The sequence below is a fragment of the Panicum virgatum genome, chromosome 3N (assembly GCF_016808335.1).
Source record: "Panicum virgatum strain AP13 chromosome 3N, P.virgatum_v5, whole genome shotgun sequence".
Taxonomy (NCBI): Eukaryota; Viridiplantae; Streptophyta; class Magnoliopsida; order Poales; family Poaceae; genus Panicum; species Panicum virgatum.
Window position 1 is genome coordinate 45,661,147 of NC_053147.1, and position 13,269 is coordinate 45,674,415.

Consider the following 13,269-nt stretch of genomic DNA (forward strand, 5'->3'; position numbering starts at 1 on the left):
GGATTCAAGATCTCATCGAAAATTTAAACAGCCCAGTACTAGTAATTATTATCCACCTACTTTCCAAATTCAAACTCATGGGACTCATCCAACTATACAAGCTTTCGGCGATATACGGCTAACCAAATCCAGTTAGACAGAGGACATAGCTCCCCGTCTCACAAGAGACAGACCCACGAGATCATTTGAATAGCTACCTTGCCCAATGGCAGGTCGGCCCCGTGCCAGGTCACCGTGAAAGGGAGCCCAACAACCCCACGCACCGCCGCGGGTGGTCCCTCCGGGTCAGCGAGCCGTACGGCACGCCTCGTCGTGCACTTCCCATGCCATCGCCGTAGGGGAAGGGGAAAGAGGTTGATGCTTTTGATTAGCCAACTGATAAACCCGCTCCTGTCTGTTTACTGGAGATAAACTCGCATCCTAATCCACCCATTAATCTAGGATTGACCCCGGTTAATAGCGATTATTTGCTCCGCCGCGCCTGACCACTATTGGAATGGAGCGACTCCCTCTATCCCCATCCCACCAACCAAACACAGCCTAAATAGCCGCCACCAGCCCCCGTCACTGTCCTCACACCAAAACCCCCGATCACAACTTCTTCTTCCATCCATCGCTCTTTTTTCCCGAACCTTCTTGAAGCGAAGCTCGCTTGTCCTTCAGCGCGATGGCGGTGGATCTGACCCCGAGGCAGACGAAGAAGGCGTACGGCGGCAAGGGCGGCGCCTAGTACGAGTGGAGCCCCGCCGACCTGTCCATGCTCGACGTCGCCTCCATTGGCGTGGCCAAGCTCTCGCTCGCCGGCGGCGGCCTCTCGCTCCCCAGCTACTCCGACTCCGCCATGGTCACCTACGTGCTTCAAGGTATGCGCACCACCCGTTTCTCTGATCGGTCGCTCGTAGTCTCGTAGATCAGCGCAGAGCTGAGCGAATATGGCTTGTTGCTAACGTGACGTGCGTTCGTGGTTGGCTTATTCAGATTCGAATTTCGGGTAATTGGGCGTGTTAGGATTAGTTGTCGGTGCTGCCAAACATCCACTACCAGATTAGGAGTGTGGGATTGGTGATTGAAAAGTAACACTGCTGCATTACTACTACAAATTTTGCAACTATACGATGAGATCGACCCCTAGGTTTTCAGCACCAATTTATCAGTTAGATTCGTCTATCAGATCTCGATCTCTCTTTTAGTTTGAAAAAATTGTATTCATCTCTTTTGTCAACTAAACTTTTGGTTAGCATCATAGCATGATGTTGGAGGTTCAACACTTCTAATTCGATTTGCATGTGTGAGGAATTTAGAATGGCGGTGGCTATGTGATCCAATCAAGTTTTTGAGGAGAAGTTCCCAACTCCATTTCTGGTCACCCCTCCAGAATATGCATCAGTGTAAGTTGTCTTCCTCATGCCCTGTCTTTTAGGAAAATTCTGCATTTAGCTTTTCACATCTCCATCTTCCTAGCGAAGTAGCTGGGTCATGTTTGAGCACGGGAGGTTTTCTTAATTCTTATAGGAATTAAACATTTCAATGTGAAATTCCCATGTTTCAAATGGAGCATAAATTTAACTATTGCTTTGCTCTGAAGATCATTGTTGTATACGTAGCAGTGTTTAAAATAGCGGGCTACAACATTTAACGTTTGGTGTTTGTAGAGGCTAAGAAAGGCTATAGCAAGCTATAGCCTAGCTAATCCATTTAGCGGTTCTATAAATACAATGTGTTGAGAAATCGGCGCCTCTAACCTTGACACCGACTTCCGAGAAGTTGTATTTAGTTTGATATCACTTATTTTGTGCACCCTATGCCCACACTGCACCAAAAAGACCTTCACCTAAACACTAATATAAGAGACACAACTCTATATGGAAACTCGAATCTTTATTCACCATAACTTAGTAGAAATGTGCCTGCCCTACCATGATACTAGTACACTACATGGCAACCTTGTCATCTCCTACTTGAGACCTCGTATGCCATGGTATGGCAAGAGGGGAGGGAAATACCCCTATTTATAGGACTCCATGACTCATATTGTTTTTCCATGTGTCCATCTTCTGCAGACTTCTTTACAACTATCTAACTCTAGAATTTTCTTCATACTTATCTGACCATACAAACATCTAATTTCTAGAGTATTCCATGTTTCACCAAGCATGGTGACCATGATTCATGCATACTCTCTAACCTTCTAGGAGCATCTCACAATTACGCATTTCTACCTCAGCATCATGCATAAATCTCTGAGTAATTTTGCATATAAACATGAAATCAAAAAGATTTCATGTACTGACGTCTTGGGTTTCATTCCCTCGTTACATCATTGATGAAATTTTAAATTTTGTAAATGACAAAGTTCAATACTAAACTTAAACTAAATAAAGACTAATTATATGATTTAGCTGACTAAATAACCCTTAATTTAGCGGCTATAGCGGGATATAGCCCGCTATTAGCGGACTTAGCCGTTTAGAGCTAAGAGACGGAAGACATAGCTTTCTCGTCTCCCAAAAGCTATAGCAGGCTATAGCGGTGGCTATAGCCGGCTATAGCGGTGGCTATAACCGGCTATTTAGAACCTTGATACGTAGTCCTGTAAGGTTTTTTGTTAAAAGGTTGAGAATCAGTAAAATCTGCATTCGTTTCAGAGATGTGTCGCCTCACAATCCATGCACCTGATGCATCACAATTCTTGCGGCGTTTGGATTAGAAACTTGTTTTTCATGGGCATTGGTGATTAATATCCTACTAAAGAAGGAAGTATTGTATTTGTTAAGGATATGAATACGACTGAATACTTTCATGCACTTCAGTATGAGAAGTAGCTTCACCCTGCAGTAGGATCTATCATGTGCTGATTTGATAGCTTTTGAAACAATAACAACTTTTATGAATTGTCATCTCTTTTACCAAGTTATTCTGAAGCATTATCACGCTTTCTTGTGTTGCTGCATTTTCAGTTGAGCTTTGGCAGTTATCTAACTGTTTTCTCGTATGGTTGTGATGACATGGGATCAAAGATTTCCCATCCTTTGTCAAGTCCTGAAGAGCAAAGATGCTAGTTATGGTTCAGAGAAGGCACTTCTTAAAAAAAAACTTGACCTGCGGGGGGAAAGACCACCCCCACGGCATTGTATTAAGAAGAAGATCTTCTCACACAGGTCAAGAAAATCCCCGAAACGCTGCCCCCACCCATACAGTGGCCCGTCGTCTTGTGAGTTAGGCCGGACCCAGACTGTACTTTGGATATGGGGACAGACGAGGGGATTTTTTACCCCTACACTACCAAACGGAAAATCCATCCCCAAAGGGGATCGAACTCCCGCCGACAAGCAGGGGGCGCTACTGAGCCCTGCTAGCCAGCTCGGCGTCACTGCCGTTCGCAAAGAGAAGGCACTTCTTGATGAATTGCAGGCACTAGACGAGCATCTGAAAGCTCATGTAAGTTGCAGGCATGAGGTCTTTAAGTGATTGATATGGCTGCTGCTTTTCGTCAAGGGAATAGACAACACATGATTCAACGGTCATTTCAGTCATACCCACTTGCCACATTTCTCTGCATTTATACAACGAAACACGATCGTTTTGGTTTGATTAAGAACCTTGTTGCTTGGCCTGGTCTGAATCTTGTTTGATTGAACCAGACCTTTCATGACGCCATTATCAACATTACCATGTTTGCAGAGCCCCTACATCTTTTTCACGACCGTACTTGAGCACGTTTTTCATTAAGAAGAAAGCAGTTACAGACACAATCTTGATGTGGCCAAACAGAGCTTGACCAACACAAGAGCACAAATGACTAAAACTAGAGAAACACTGAAAAAACACACACACAAACACAATGACAACACAGACAGCAGCAAATCAGCACAGAGAGGACAAAGGGCACAACCCACACCCCAAAGCCACAGCTCTACAAATGAACCCGCTAGCAGAAACAAACACCGTCCAGGGGCAAAGGTCTACGACCTAACAAAGGTGGCCAAGCATCCCCCCGAACAACCAACCAACCACGACGGCAAAGCATCCGCCTGAACTTCAACCAACGCGACGACAGCGGCAAAGCATCCACTAGACCGAAAAGGCGGCAAAGCATCCGCCAGCGAAGAGAAGCCGACGACCAAGCACAACCCGAACGATGCATATGAGATGAAGCGAAGGCAGGTGCAGGAGCAGAAGCTCTCCAAGGAGAGCAAAGGACCGCCACCAACAAAGCTTCCAAGAGAACGCCTCCAGGAAGGAAACGACCAACATGATCTAGGTGTTCACCCGGAAAGCTCGCTGGAGAGGTAGGAAAGGGGCAGAAAGATGACGCCTTCAAGAAGGTAAACGGCGCCCGAGGGCGTCGTCGTCATCGGTCCGCAAGCGGATCCAAGGCTTTCGCCACCGCCCCTTTCCAACCCAGAGCCGACGGCCGACCGAGCAAATTGCGGCGCGGCCACAAAGCGGAGCGGCAGCCACGGCCACATGGCCATCGAGAGCAGCGAGGACACGTCTCCACGCCCAGGCGAAGCACCAAAGGGTGGCTAGTCCCCCGGCCGGAGGGAGCAGGTGGCGACGGACCCTGGCTGCCCAATAGCAGTAGAGAACGCCCCCACCGGCGCCCACGAGGGAGCGCAGACTCCGATCCCCACGAGGAGGGGCGCACGCCCGGAAGTGGCAACCGGAGCAGGGCGAGCAGCAGACGCAGGGCCGGCCAGGGGTGCGGCGAGGCTGAAGCGGACGGCCACCCCAGTGCCCAAGCCCCAGCAGCAAGGCCACGCGACCGCGCGGACCGGGACGAGCGGCGGCGGCCCCGCCCCATCCCCGCGGCGCGGCCACGCGGGCCAGAGCGAGCGGCGGTGACTCGGAGGCGCGGCAGCACACCTGAGACACGGCAAGGAAGCCGCGGAGGAGGAGCGGGGGAGCGGCGAGGCGCCAACCCGGCAAGGCAGCCGCGGCGCCCGGAGGAGCCCCGAAGCGGCGGCGCCCCTCGGCGACAACCGACGAAGGCGGCCAAGGACGGCCATATCCGGCCCTTGGGGGCCCAGATCCGGTGAGGGAGAGCCCGGATCTGGCCCCGGTGGCCGGCGGCGACGCGTTTGGGGCCGGCGGCGACTGCAAGGTTTGAGGTCAGGGGGAGGGAGGCGGGGGAGAGAGAGAGGGGGGAGGGGGAGGCGACGAGCTGAGCCGGCTTCGGCTCAGCCACGGGCCGCCGCCGCCGCACGGACGATCGCCGGCGACGGCGGCGGCCACCGTAGGCGGCGAGGAGGAAGAGGTTGGGCGGCGGCGAGGGTCGCCCCCCGAGTCGCCTGGGAGAGCGACGTGGGGGGGGGGGCACGATTGCTGCAGGGTCCCTACATCAACGCGGAGAATGTATCAGCTGTAGATCTTAGCCTGGGGCCGAAGCTCTTCCACCTCCAGGTTGCACTGGAGCATTTCAAGGGCTGGAAGATCCCAGAAAACCTAACCAGCATCCATGCATACACCAAGGTACACAAGTGCTCAACTGATCGCAATTTCACTATCAGTTGCATAATTCTTTCCAGAATCAAATAATCAAGATCACGTTTGTCTTTGTGCAGGCACTTTTCAGCCGCGAATCTTTTGTGAAGACTAAGCCAGCCAAGGAGCACCTGATTGTGGGATGGGCACCCAAGGTGAACGCGGAAGCGCCCATCCCCCTTGTGCTTTGGTGCTACCTTGTGGACCCCATGCGTTTATCTGATCAGTCGCTATCAGTGGTGTGGGTAGGCGTAGCGTCTGTAGTTTGAACCCATGATTGGACTGGAATAATGCGAACACCATGTTCCGAGTACTTCTGGTTGTTGCAAGTGTGCGCGCCTTTTATATGGACCTTCCTTGCCGGTTTGGTTCGAGACCATGAGCATCTCTTGGTCTTATGTATGAGAGTGTGCATACTGTAATGTTAACCATGGTATCAAATAATGGAGCCGCTTCTATGCTCGTGCTGCGTGTCTTGTTGTACCTTGCATTCATGGTTATCTTAGTTCTCTCCTATCATCCTATCAGGATTCAGGCATTCAGATCATCTCGCCCTCATCAGAATACACGTGTGATCCATGGTTTGTTTGGGTAAAAAAAAGCGGTCAGTGCTTAACGAAAAAATGTACGAATTCTCTCAATTTCCATTTTTCAAAAATGAAAATTTAAAACTTTATCGTGGAGCTTGAGAACATATTTCCGTTCTTATAACCATTCCTCATCAGAACTGAGAAAAAGTTTCTAAACTTGTGCCGCAAGGCGGATTATCTCCGGCGCCACGATTCTCCACCCATCAGATCCTCAGACAGTATCCATCATCTTCCTCCTGTGTGCCCCCCCCTAAGGCCGTGACCCGTCGACGTGACAGGCAGCAGCACGCACAGTGCACGCCGAGTTCGTGTGCCGCTGTTGTCCTTCACATCTCAGGATTCCGCGGGCACAAAACACCTGACCCGAATCAGGGTTAACCAAACCGTCGGTAACCGGTCCGGTTTGACCGGTTACCGGTCAAACCGGTCCGGACCGGTTCCGGTTTGGTCCGGTATGAAACCGGTCCAAATTCAAAAATTAAATTTGAATTCAAAAAAATGAAAAATTCCCAAAAAAATCCTAAAAATATTTCAAGGTGCGATGAATCTAATGGTGTCAAATTTTCTCAAAAAATCGTTCATTTAGTATAGTTTGCGGGGATTTGAAGTTAAATAAAAAAAACGTGTATACAAAAGTATACAAATACAATGTAAAAATAGTACAAAAGAGGGTTGGAGGGTTCATTTAGACTAAAATATGTTATACAAACATTTATTTAGTATACTTTGCGGGCATTTGAATTTAAACAAAAAAGAAAAAAAATTGAATTTAACCGGTTACCAGTCAAACCGGCCGGTATACCGGTGTAACCGGCCGGTATACCGGTACGAACCGGTTGAACTGGGAAGTTTGAATTCAAATTTGGATTTGACCGATTCCGACCGGTAACCGGCCAAACCGGACCGGTATACCGGAACCGGAGGCCGGCGGTTACCGGTCGGATAATTAAACCCTGACCCGAATACGTACTCGGGCTTCTGAATTCCAGAACTCAAATTTTATCTAAAAAGAATTAAAGATCTGACCCAAAATTTAAACAGCCCAATACTAGTAATATTTATCCACCTACTTTCCAAATTCAAACCCGTGAAACGCATCCAACTATCGATATACGGCTAACCAAATTCAGCTAGACAGAGAACACAGTTCATTATCTCCCCATCTCGCAAGAAAGAGAGACTCACGGGATGTTTGAACAACTCCCTTGCCCAATGGCAGTTGGGCCCCGCGCCAGCTCACTGCCGAAGGAGCCCAACAACCCCACGCACCGCCACGGTGGGCCGTCCAGGTCAGTGAGCCGCACGCGCCTCGCGCTGCCTCCTGCCATCGCCGCAAGGGAAGGGAAAAGATATTGATACTTGTGATTAGCCGGGCGATAAGACGATAACTCCGCTCTTGTCTATTTACTGGAGACTAGGTTCGTGCCCGTGCGTTGCTACGGGCAAAACAAATATTGAATCTCATGATGTCATGAAAAGGACCTAAATAACACAACATATAAGGAAAATAAATATATTTCACAGAATATGCTTTGTACTTTGTGGGAGATCATTCAAACAGCTGATTTATAATGTAATGTCAAATACACTTATCATGATTCTAGACTGAGTATCAATAAAAAGGCCGACACAATTAGCAATGCACTCCTTAAACAATAGTCTTTTAGAACTGATGACCAAATATAGAAAAATATAGATATCACACATAATATTTAGGAACACCAACATTGCCACGCCATAGTTGTCCCAACTCACAACTTATGAAACCAACATATTGAACCAAGCCATTTAGGTATGCCTTATAAGTGTAAGAAATTCGACCCTTACTTGACAACAAATGAAAGCTTGAAACTTGGCGTGAATCTACAAGAACCAACTGCATTATATAAGAAAGGGGTCTATTTAGGAGAACAAAAGATGCAATCATATTATATCAAGAATGTTACCTTGAAAACTATGTGCAGATGCAGGAAAGGAAGGGAAATTTACAAGGCAATGGCAAGAGGATTGTTCATTAACTAAGGACCACCAAATAATGTGAGTAATACAAACTGAACTATAAACAACTACCATCAGTTCGCGGGTCCAAATTATGCATCGATAAGAATAAGAATTTTAACGAATTACTTGCATCATACCTAGCAAGATAGAATAGTTTTGAGCACTGTAGAGAAAGAAGGTTATTAGCAACCAATCATAGTTAATGTGAAAAATTGTAAAGTCTTACTTGCAGGTTTAGTGTCCTCAAAGGAGACAGGAGAGACAGCAGCCTTGAATGGAGGAAAAGAAACTGAACAAACTAAAAATATTATGGTTTTGCAATTTACATCAAGGAGAGGACTTCATACAAAAGATCATGGTCTTGATTGGTTTAAAAGGATATGTTCAACAGAAATATCATGAAAGTTGACCTAGAAAGTGATTATGTGATTAATTTAAGCTAGTCGCGACATGAACCACAGGTCACCAAATTGTCAGAATTAGGAATTGGAAACTAACTTTGATATTAGTCTAGTGTTGTTTTCTCAAATGTACTGCAAAACTGTTAAAGATCATATCACATTGAGTAGACACATCAGTTTATTTATCCTAGTGGAAGAGTAACACTTGTTCAACCCTCCCTCTCTAACAATAGGAAATCGCCAGGAAAAAATTTAAATAGATTGTTGCAGGATCCTTCATATATATTCTTCTAGTTAGATCCATGTCTACTTCATCTTCAGAATTCACTGAATGACAATTTATTGCCATCATACTTCTATTTTGTACTGAGCTAATGCAATCGGTCTTGCTTTACTAACAGACTGAAGCTCAGTACTACTCTTAATTCTGAATCCGCTATTTTTCTTTCTTTAGCTATTATTAACTAAGAGGTCATCACTTAAGCTATTTGCACTGACTTGGTTATTTATATTTGAGATTGATTCTGTAATCAGAAAGAATACGTCAAATTTATTTGCATGACAGACTGAAGCTCAGTACTACTCTTAACTCTGAATCAGTTATTTTGCTTTCCTTAGCTATTATTAACTAAGAGCTCATCATCTAAGATATTTGCACTGATTTAGTTATTTATAAGTGAGATTAATTCTGTCATCAGAAATAATACGTCAAATTTATTTGCATGGCCTTCTAAACTTAATTAGGGAAGAAAAGCTTTGATTCTATCACAACATGGCAATCAATATCATGAGGTACGGTCTCACCTGGTCTCACCGCTGCTCCAGGTTAGCATGCTACCAGCTGCAGCCTCCTCGTTAGCAGTAGAATAGACATTTACTAATATAAATAGAAAAAATGAGCAAATAACACTGCTGATTATATAAGTGATAAGATCATAATTTAAGGCTCTAATGGATCTTTTTCCATTTACTAACCTCAAGTTTTTTTCTATTCACTTAATGCCATGAACATGAGAAAATATAGGGACTCAAGCAGTAGAGGTATGGTTTAAATAAACATCGAACAACAAGGAATGAAGGCAAACACACTGTTAGATGCAAAAGCTCCATCAAGCTTATTTTTTACTACGAGATCATCCATATTCACTTTGCAGCCATGGCAAAAGATCCACTATGTGCTTCTAGCATGTCCACCGGAACTGCAAACAACAGGAGAATTAAAGCAATGTCCAAGAACAATTTTGGAGGTCCCCATTAAATATCGATGCAAGGTGGCTACGCAAGAATTGACCTAATAGAAGTTGACATATGCCTACCAGAACACTGCAATAATGAAAATAATTTTATAGCATGTTACGAGCGGCAGGCACTGCACCATGTAATTAGTCATTGAACAATTTCTAGATCGTGTTCGCTGAAGCCACAAATTCACCTCCTAATGTGCTCATTGTAGCAGACAATTTCATGTCAAATCCACAATTGAATATCAATCGGTACTCCTATTTAGGCAACTAACCAGCACTAACTTCAAGCTAAAGCTAGTTATCCCCCTCTCTTTAGGATCTGGCATATATCAACAATGCAACACTTGCCCCTCGAACAGGAATGCCATTCAGATGATTGCGCCGAGGGTGTGGGAAAAACAAGGAGAGGGAGGCGTCTTTGTATTGGCTCCTCGTATCAGAATGAATTGCAAATATAGAAATTACCTTAACACCACGATGCAGGGTAGTGAAGACGCCCAGTCCAAGCAGCACGTCCACGCCTTCGCCCCACTCGTTGCGCTTCCGCACCGCCGCGCCGGTCACCGCGCATCCCCGCTCGCGTGGAAGAGGTGAGGCCCGGCACCGCTGCCGCGACGCAGATCCGTACGCCCCGCCACCGCACCGCAGATCCGCCCACCCCGCCGTAGATCCGCACTCCCCGACACCGCGGCTTGACCGCTCGGCCGCTGCGTGCCCCGCGCCGCTCGGCGGGGAGGCCTAGCAGGAGGGGAGGGAGGTAGGGGAGGAGAGGGGAAGGGAGGTGAGGAAGGTGGGGAAGTAGAGGGGAAGGGAAAGGAAGGGAGGGAGGCGGGGGAGGAGAGGAGCAGCGTGGGAGAGGGCGCCGGCGGTGGTGTGGAAGGAGCTGTGGGGGAGGAGACAGGAAAGGGAGGGATACGGCCAAGCGGGGTTTTTTACATTTTTACATTATAATTATAAGGAATTATAATTATAAGGAAGATCACTAGCTGGTTTAGCACTCTTAAACGAGCTCCTATATATTTAGCACTACTGTAGTTGGAAATCTTACGTTTTTATCACTTTTGCCTACGTGGTAAAACACGGCGGCAGGCCAAGTTGACGCCCGGTCAGCAAGGCGAGGCGAAATGTCCTTTGTGCCCCCGCCCCTTTGTTCATGTGCCCGTGACCCCCGGTCTAGCCCGTTGACCGCTCCCACGCTCCTCAACCCCCTCTCGCTATCCCGCCTCCGCCGACGCCTTTTTTCCCCACTGCGCCGCCGCCTCCGCCTCCTCTCCCGTCCCGCCTCCCCCAGCGCAACGGCGGCCTTTGGCTCTTGCCATGGTGACCGCAATTCAATTCCGCTGCGACTAAGGGAAAGGTACGTGGGCTTGTTTCCTCATGGCCACCCGCAGCGATTAGGGTTAGGTTTTGCGAGATCTCAGGTTTTGCTGCTTTTTGATTTCTTGTTTCTCGGTTCAGGCGTGTGATGTAATAGGTCGCCATGGATCCTGGTGATTGCCCTCCCTGGTGAGTTCTTAAGCTCCACCCGATGAAAGTGTCTACTATATAGAATATGCAAAAAGGTGAAGTTTATATTTAAAACAAGAAAAATGAATGATGACAAGCACAATTAAAAAATAACAATGATAGTTAGTAATGTTCATTTGCTTAGCTACCTTGTTCTCTAAATTTACAATATAATATGCATAATTATTTTCTTTTTTTAATGGACAGTTTAGTTTCCCAAGTTAGAATATACAAAAGCAATTTACATGGTGTGGGACTAAAAACTCTACTACAAATGTCCCTTCCATTTTGCTCCTAGACAAGTCTTGACAATTAAATGATATGGATTTCTAGTTTGATGACTATGGTAAGCTGAAATAAAGTAGGTGAAATGTGACAATCGTTCAAGCAGGATTTAACAGAGGTATGTATTACAAAGCACTAACGAAAGGCATACCGTTCATGTATCCTAAAACAAGGATTTGAAGTAGGACAGACACCATAGTTAACAATACGATGAAGATCTATATGTTCACTACATCAGCATAAGTAAATGATGATCGATAAACTGCATGTCAAATGCCTTGAGCACAAAATTACTTACAGCATACTTGTTGGAACCTATTTGCCTTTTTCGAACACCCTGAAGTAGTACAGCAGCGCGGCTCCAAATATCAGCTCAGGGGTCGACGAGAAAGCAAACAACGAGGTGATAAGCCTCCATACACTCAGCCTTTCATAAACATTCATTCTGCATTGAATAGGGATGATGAGCCAATTAGCTACATATTATGGTACTACAGTCCCTATACTCATCTAGGCTCTAGCCAATTGCAATTGAAATAAGGACAAGTGCATGGATAATTCTGCTAGACACGTATTTTCAGAAACAAAAGAGCTAAACACACATATACAACGAACAAGGAATTTCCAGGGTTTTAAATCACTGGTCCAGGTAAGAAATATGAACACAGCATAACGCACACAAGGGTCTATGCGACTATGCCTACCCTGGACCACGGCAATATGAATACGGGATGCTCACACACGATTCACAATTTATGTTCATACGGGAAAAAAGTGTGTTAAGATGAGACAGCACATGCTTCCACCTAAATTAAACTGCAATATAGTTGATATAGTATATAGTGGCATGAAAAAGGAGAAAAACACAAAACACTGATCTAAGACTCTAGACGCAATTCACAATTTTCATGATATTACAGTGGAAAGAGAAGATATTCAGGGTATTCAAACCTGCTCGGCGCTCCAGCCTCCTCGGTGGGGCGATAGTATGGCATCGACGGCAGATCCGACGGACGGGGTGGAGGACGCCACTGCGGTTGGAGAGGCTCCGCAGATCGCGCACTGGGGAGGTGGGGCCCGCGGCTCGCACGCAGCCTGTTATGGCAAGTGGGCCGGCCACAGGCCTAGGCCACAAGTACTGCGCGTGAACAGTACCGCGGTACTGTAGCGCCACCATATTAGGGTTCAGGATAAAGATTAGATTATTTAAGGGTCAAGTTTGTTAGGCGCCTTGTCTATAAAAGGCTGCTAGGAGTCCTAGGGTTAGGCAAGCAGAAAATAGATCAAGAGTGCATCTCAGAGCCTCCTGCGGAGGGCGAATAGCCGATCTATCCTGCTGTTCTTGTTCTAGTATTCGATAATCAGTCCACATCAACTTGGTATTTAGAGCTTTTGATCCTGCGACATTTGCTTCCGCCGCTGCCGCCAAAATTCCCACCCAATCCCACCCAAATTGCATCTGTACGCCCCCTCCTCAGATTGCATCTACTCATCGACAAGCCATGGAAGCAAACACCGCAGCCCCCAAGATCCGCATTCCGACCTTCGATGGCAGTGCTGATCCACTGCTCTGGTTGCACCGCTGCAACCAGTGCTTGGACGCCTGGGAGACACCGGAGTTCCTGAAGGTACGGACTATTTCTTTCAAGATGACAGGCCCAGCACTACGGTGGTTCGACGAGATCGAGAGGACCATCGGCGTACCTACATGGCCGGAGTTCACTGGCGCGGTCCGCCGATGATTTGCTTCCACTACAA

General features: G+C 46.7%; 1 protein-coding gene and 1 long non-coding RNA gene across 2 annotated transcripts; one reads left to right on the plus strand and one right to left on the minus strand.

The window, feature by feature from the left end:
* Positions 1–757: 757 nt before the first annotated feature.
* Positions 758–5,753, plus strand: LOC120667827 (probable glutathione S-transferase DHAR1, cytosolic). Its single transcript, XM_039947822.1, has 6 exons — positions 758–863; positions 979–991; positions 3,018–3,075; positions 3,391–3,438; positions 5,332–5,472; positions 5,565–5,753. The coding sequence occupies exons 1-6, from the start codon at positions 758–760 to the stop codon at positions 5,751–5,753; spliced, it is 555 nt and encodes a 184-aa protein (XP_039803756.1).
* A 1,859-nt stretch (positions 5,754–7,612) lies between these two features.
* Positions 7,613–10,653, minus strand: LOC120666009. The gene is made up of 2 exons (XR_005671506.1): positions 8,021–10,653; positions 7,613–7,937 (listed from the first exon to the last, which is right to left on the minus strand). It is a non-coding gene; the product is annotated as an uncharacterized LOC120666009 (long non-coding RNA).
* Between the last annotated feature and the right edge of the window lie 2,616 nt (positions 10,654–13,269).

Coding starts and splice junctions, on each gene's coding strand:
- LOC120667827 (XM_039947822.1), top strand. CDS start 758: ATGCTCGACGTCGCCTCCATTGGCGTGGCCAAGCTCTCGCTCGCCGGC. Junction 3,439..5,331: donor ACGAGCATCTGAAAGCTCAT/GTAAGTTGCAGG, acceptor CGATTGCTGCAG/GGTCCCTACATCAACGCGGA. Junction 5,473..5,564: donor GCATCCATGCATACACCAAG/GTACACAAGTGC, acceptor GTCTTTGTGCAG/GCACTTTTCAGCCGCGAATC.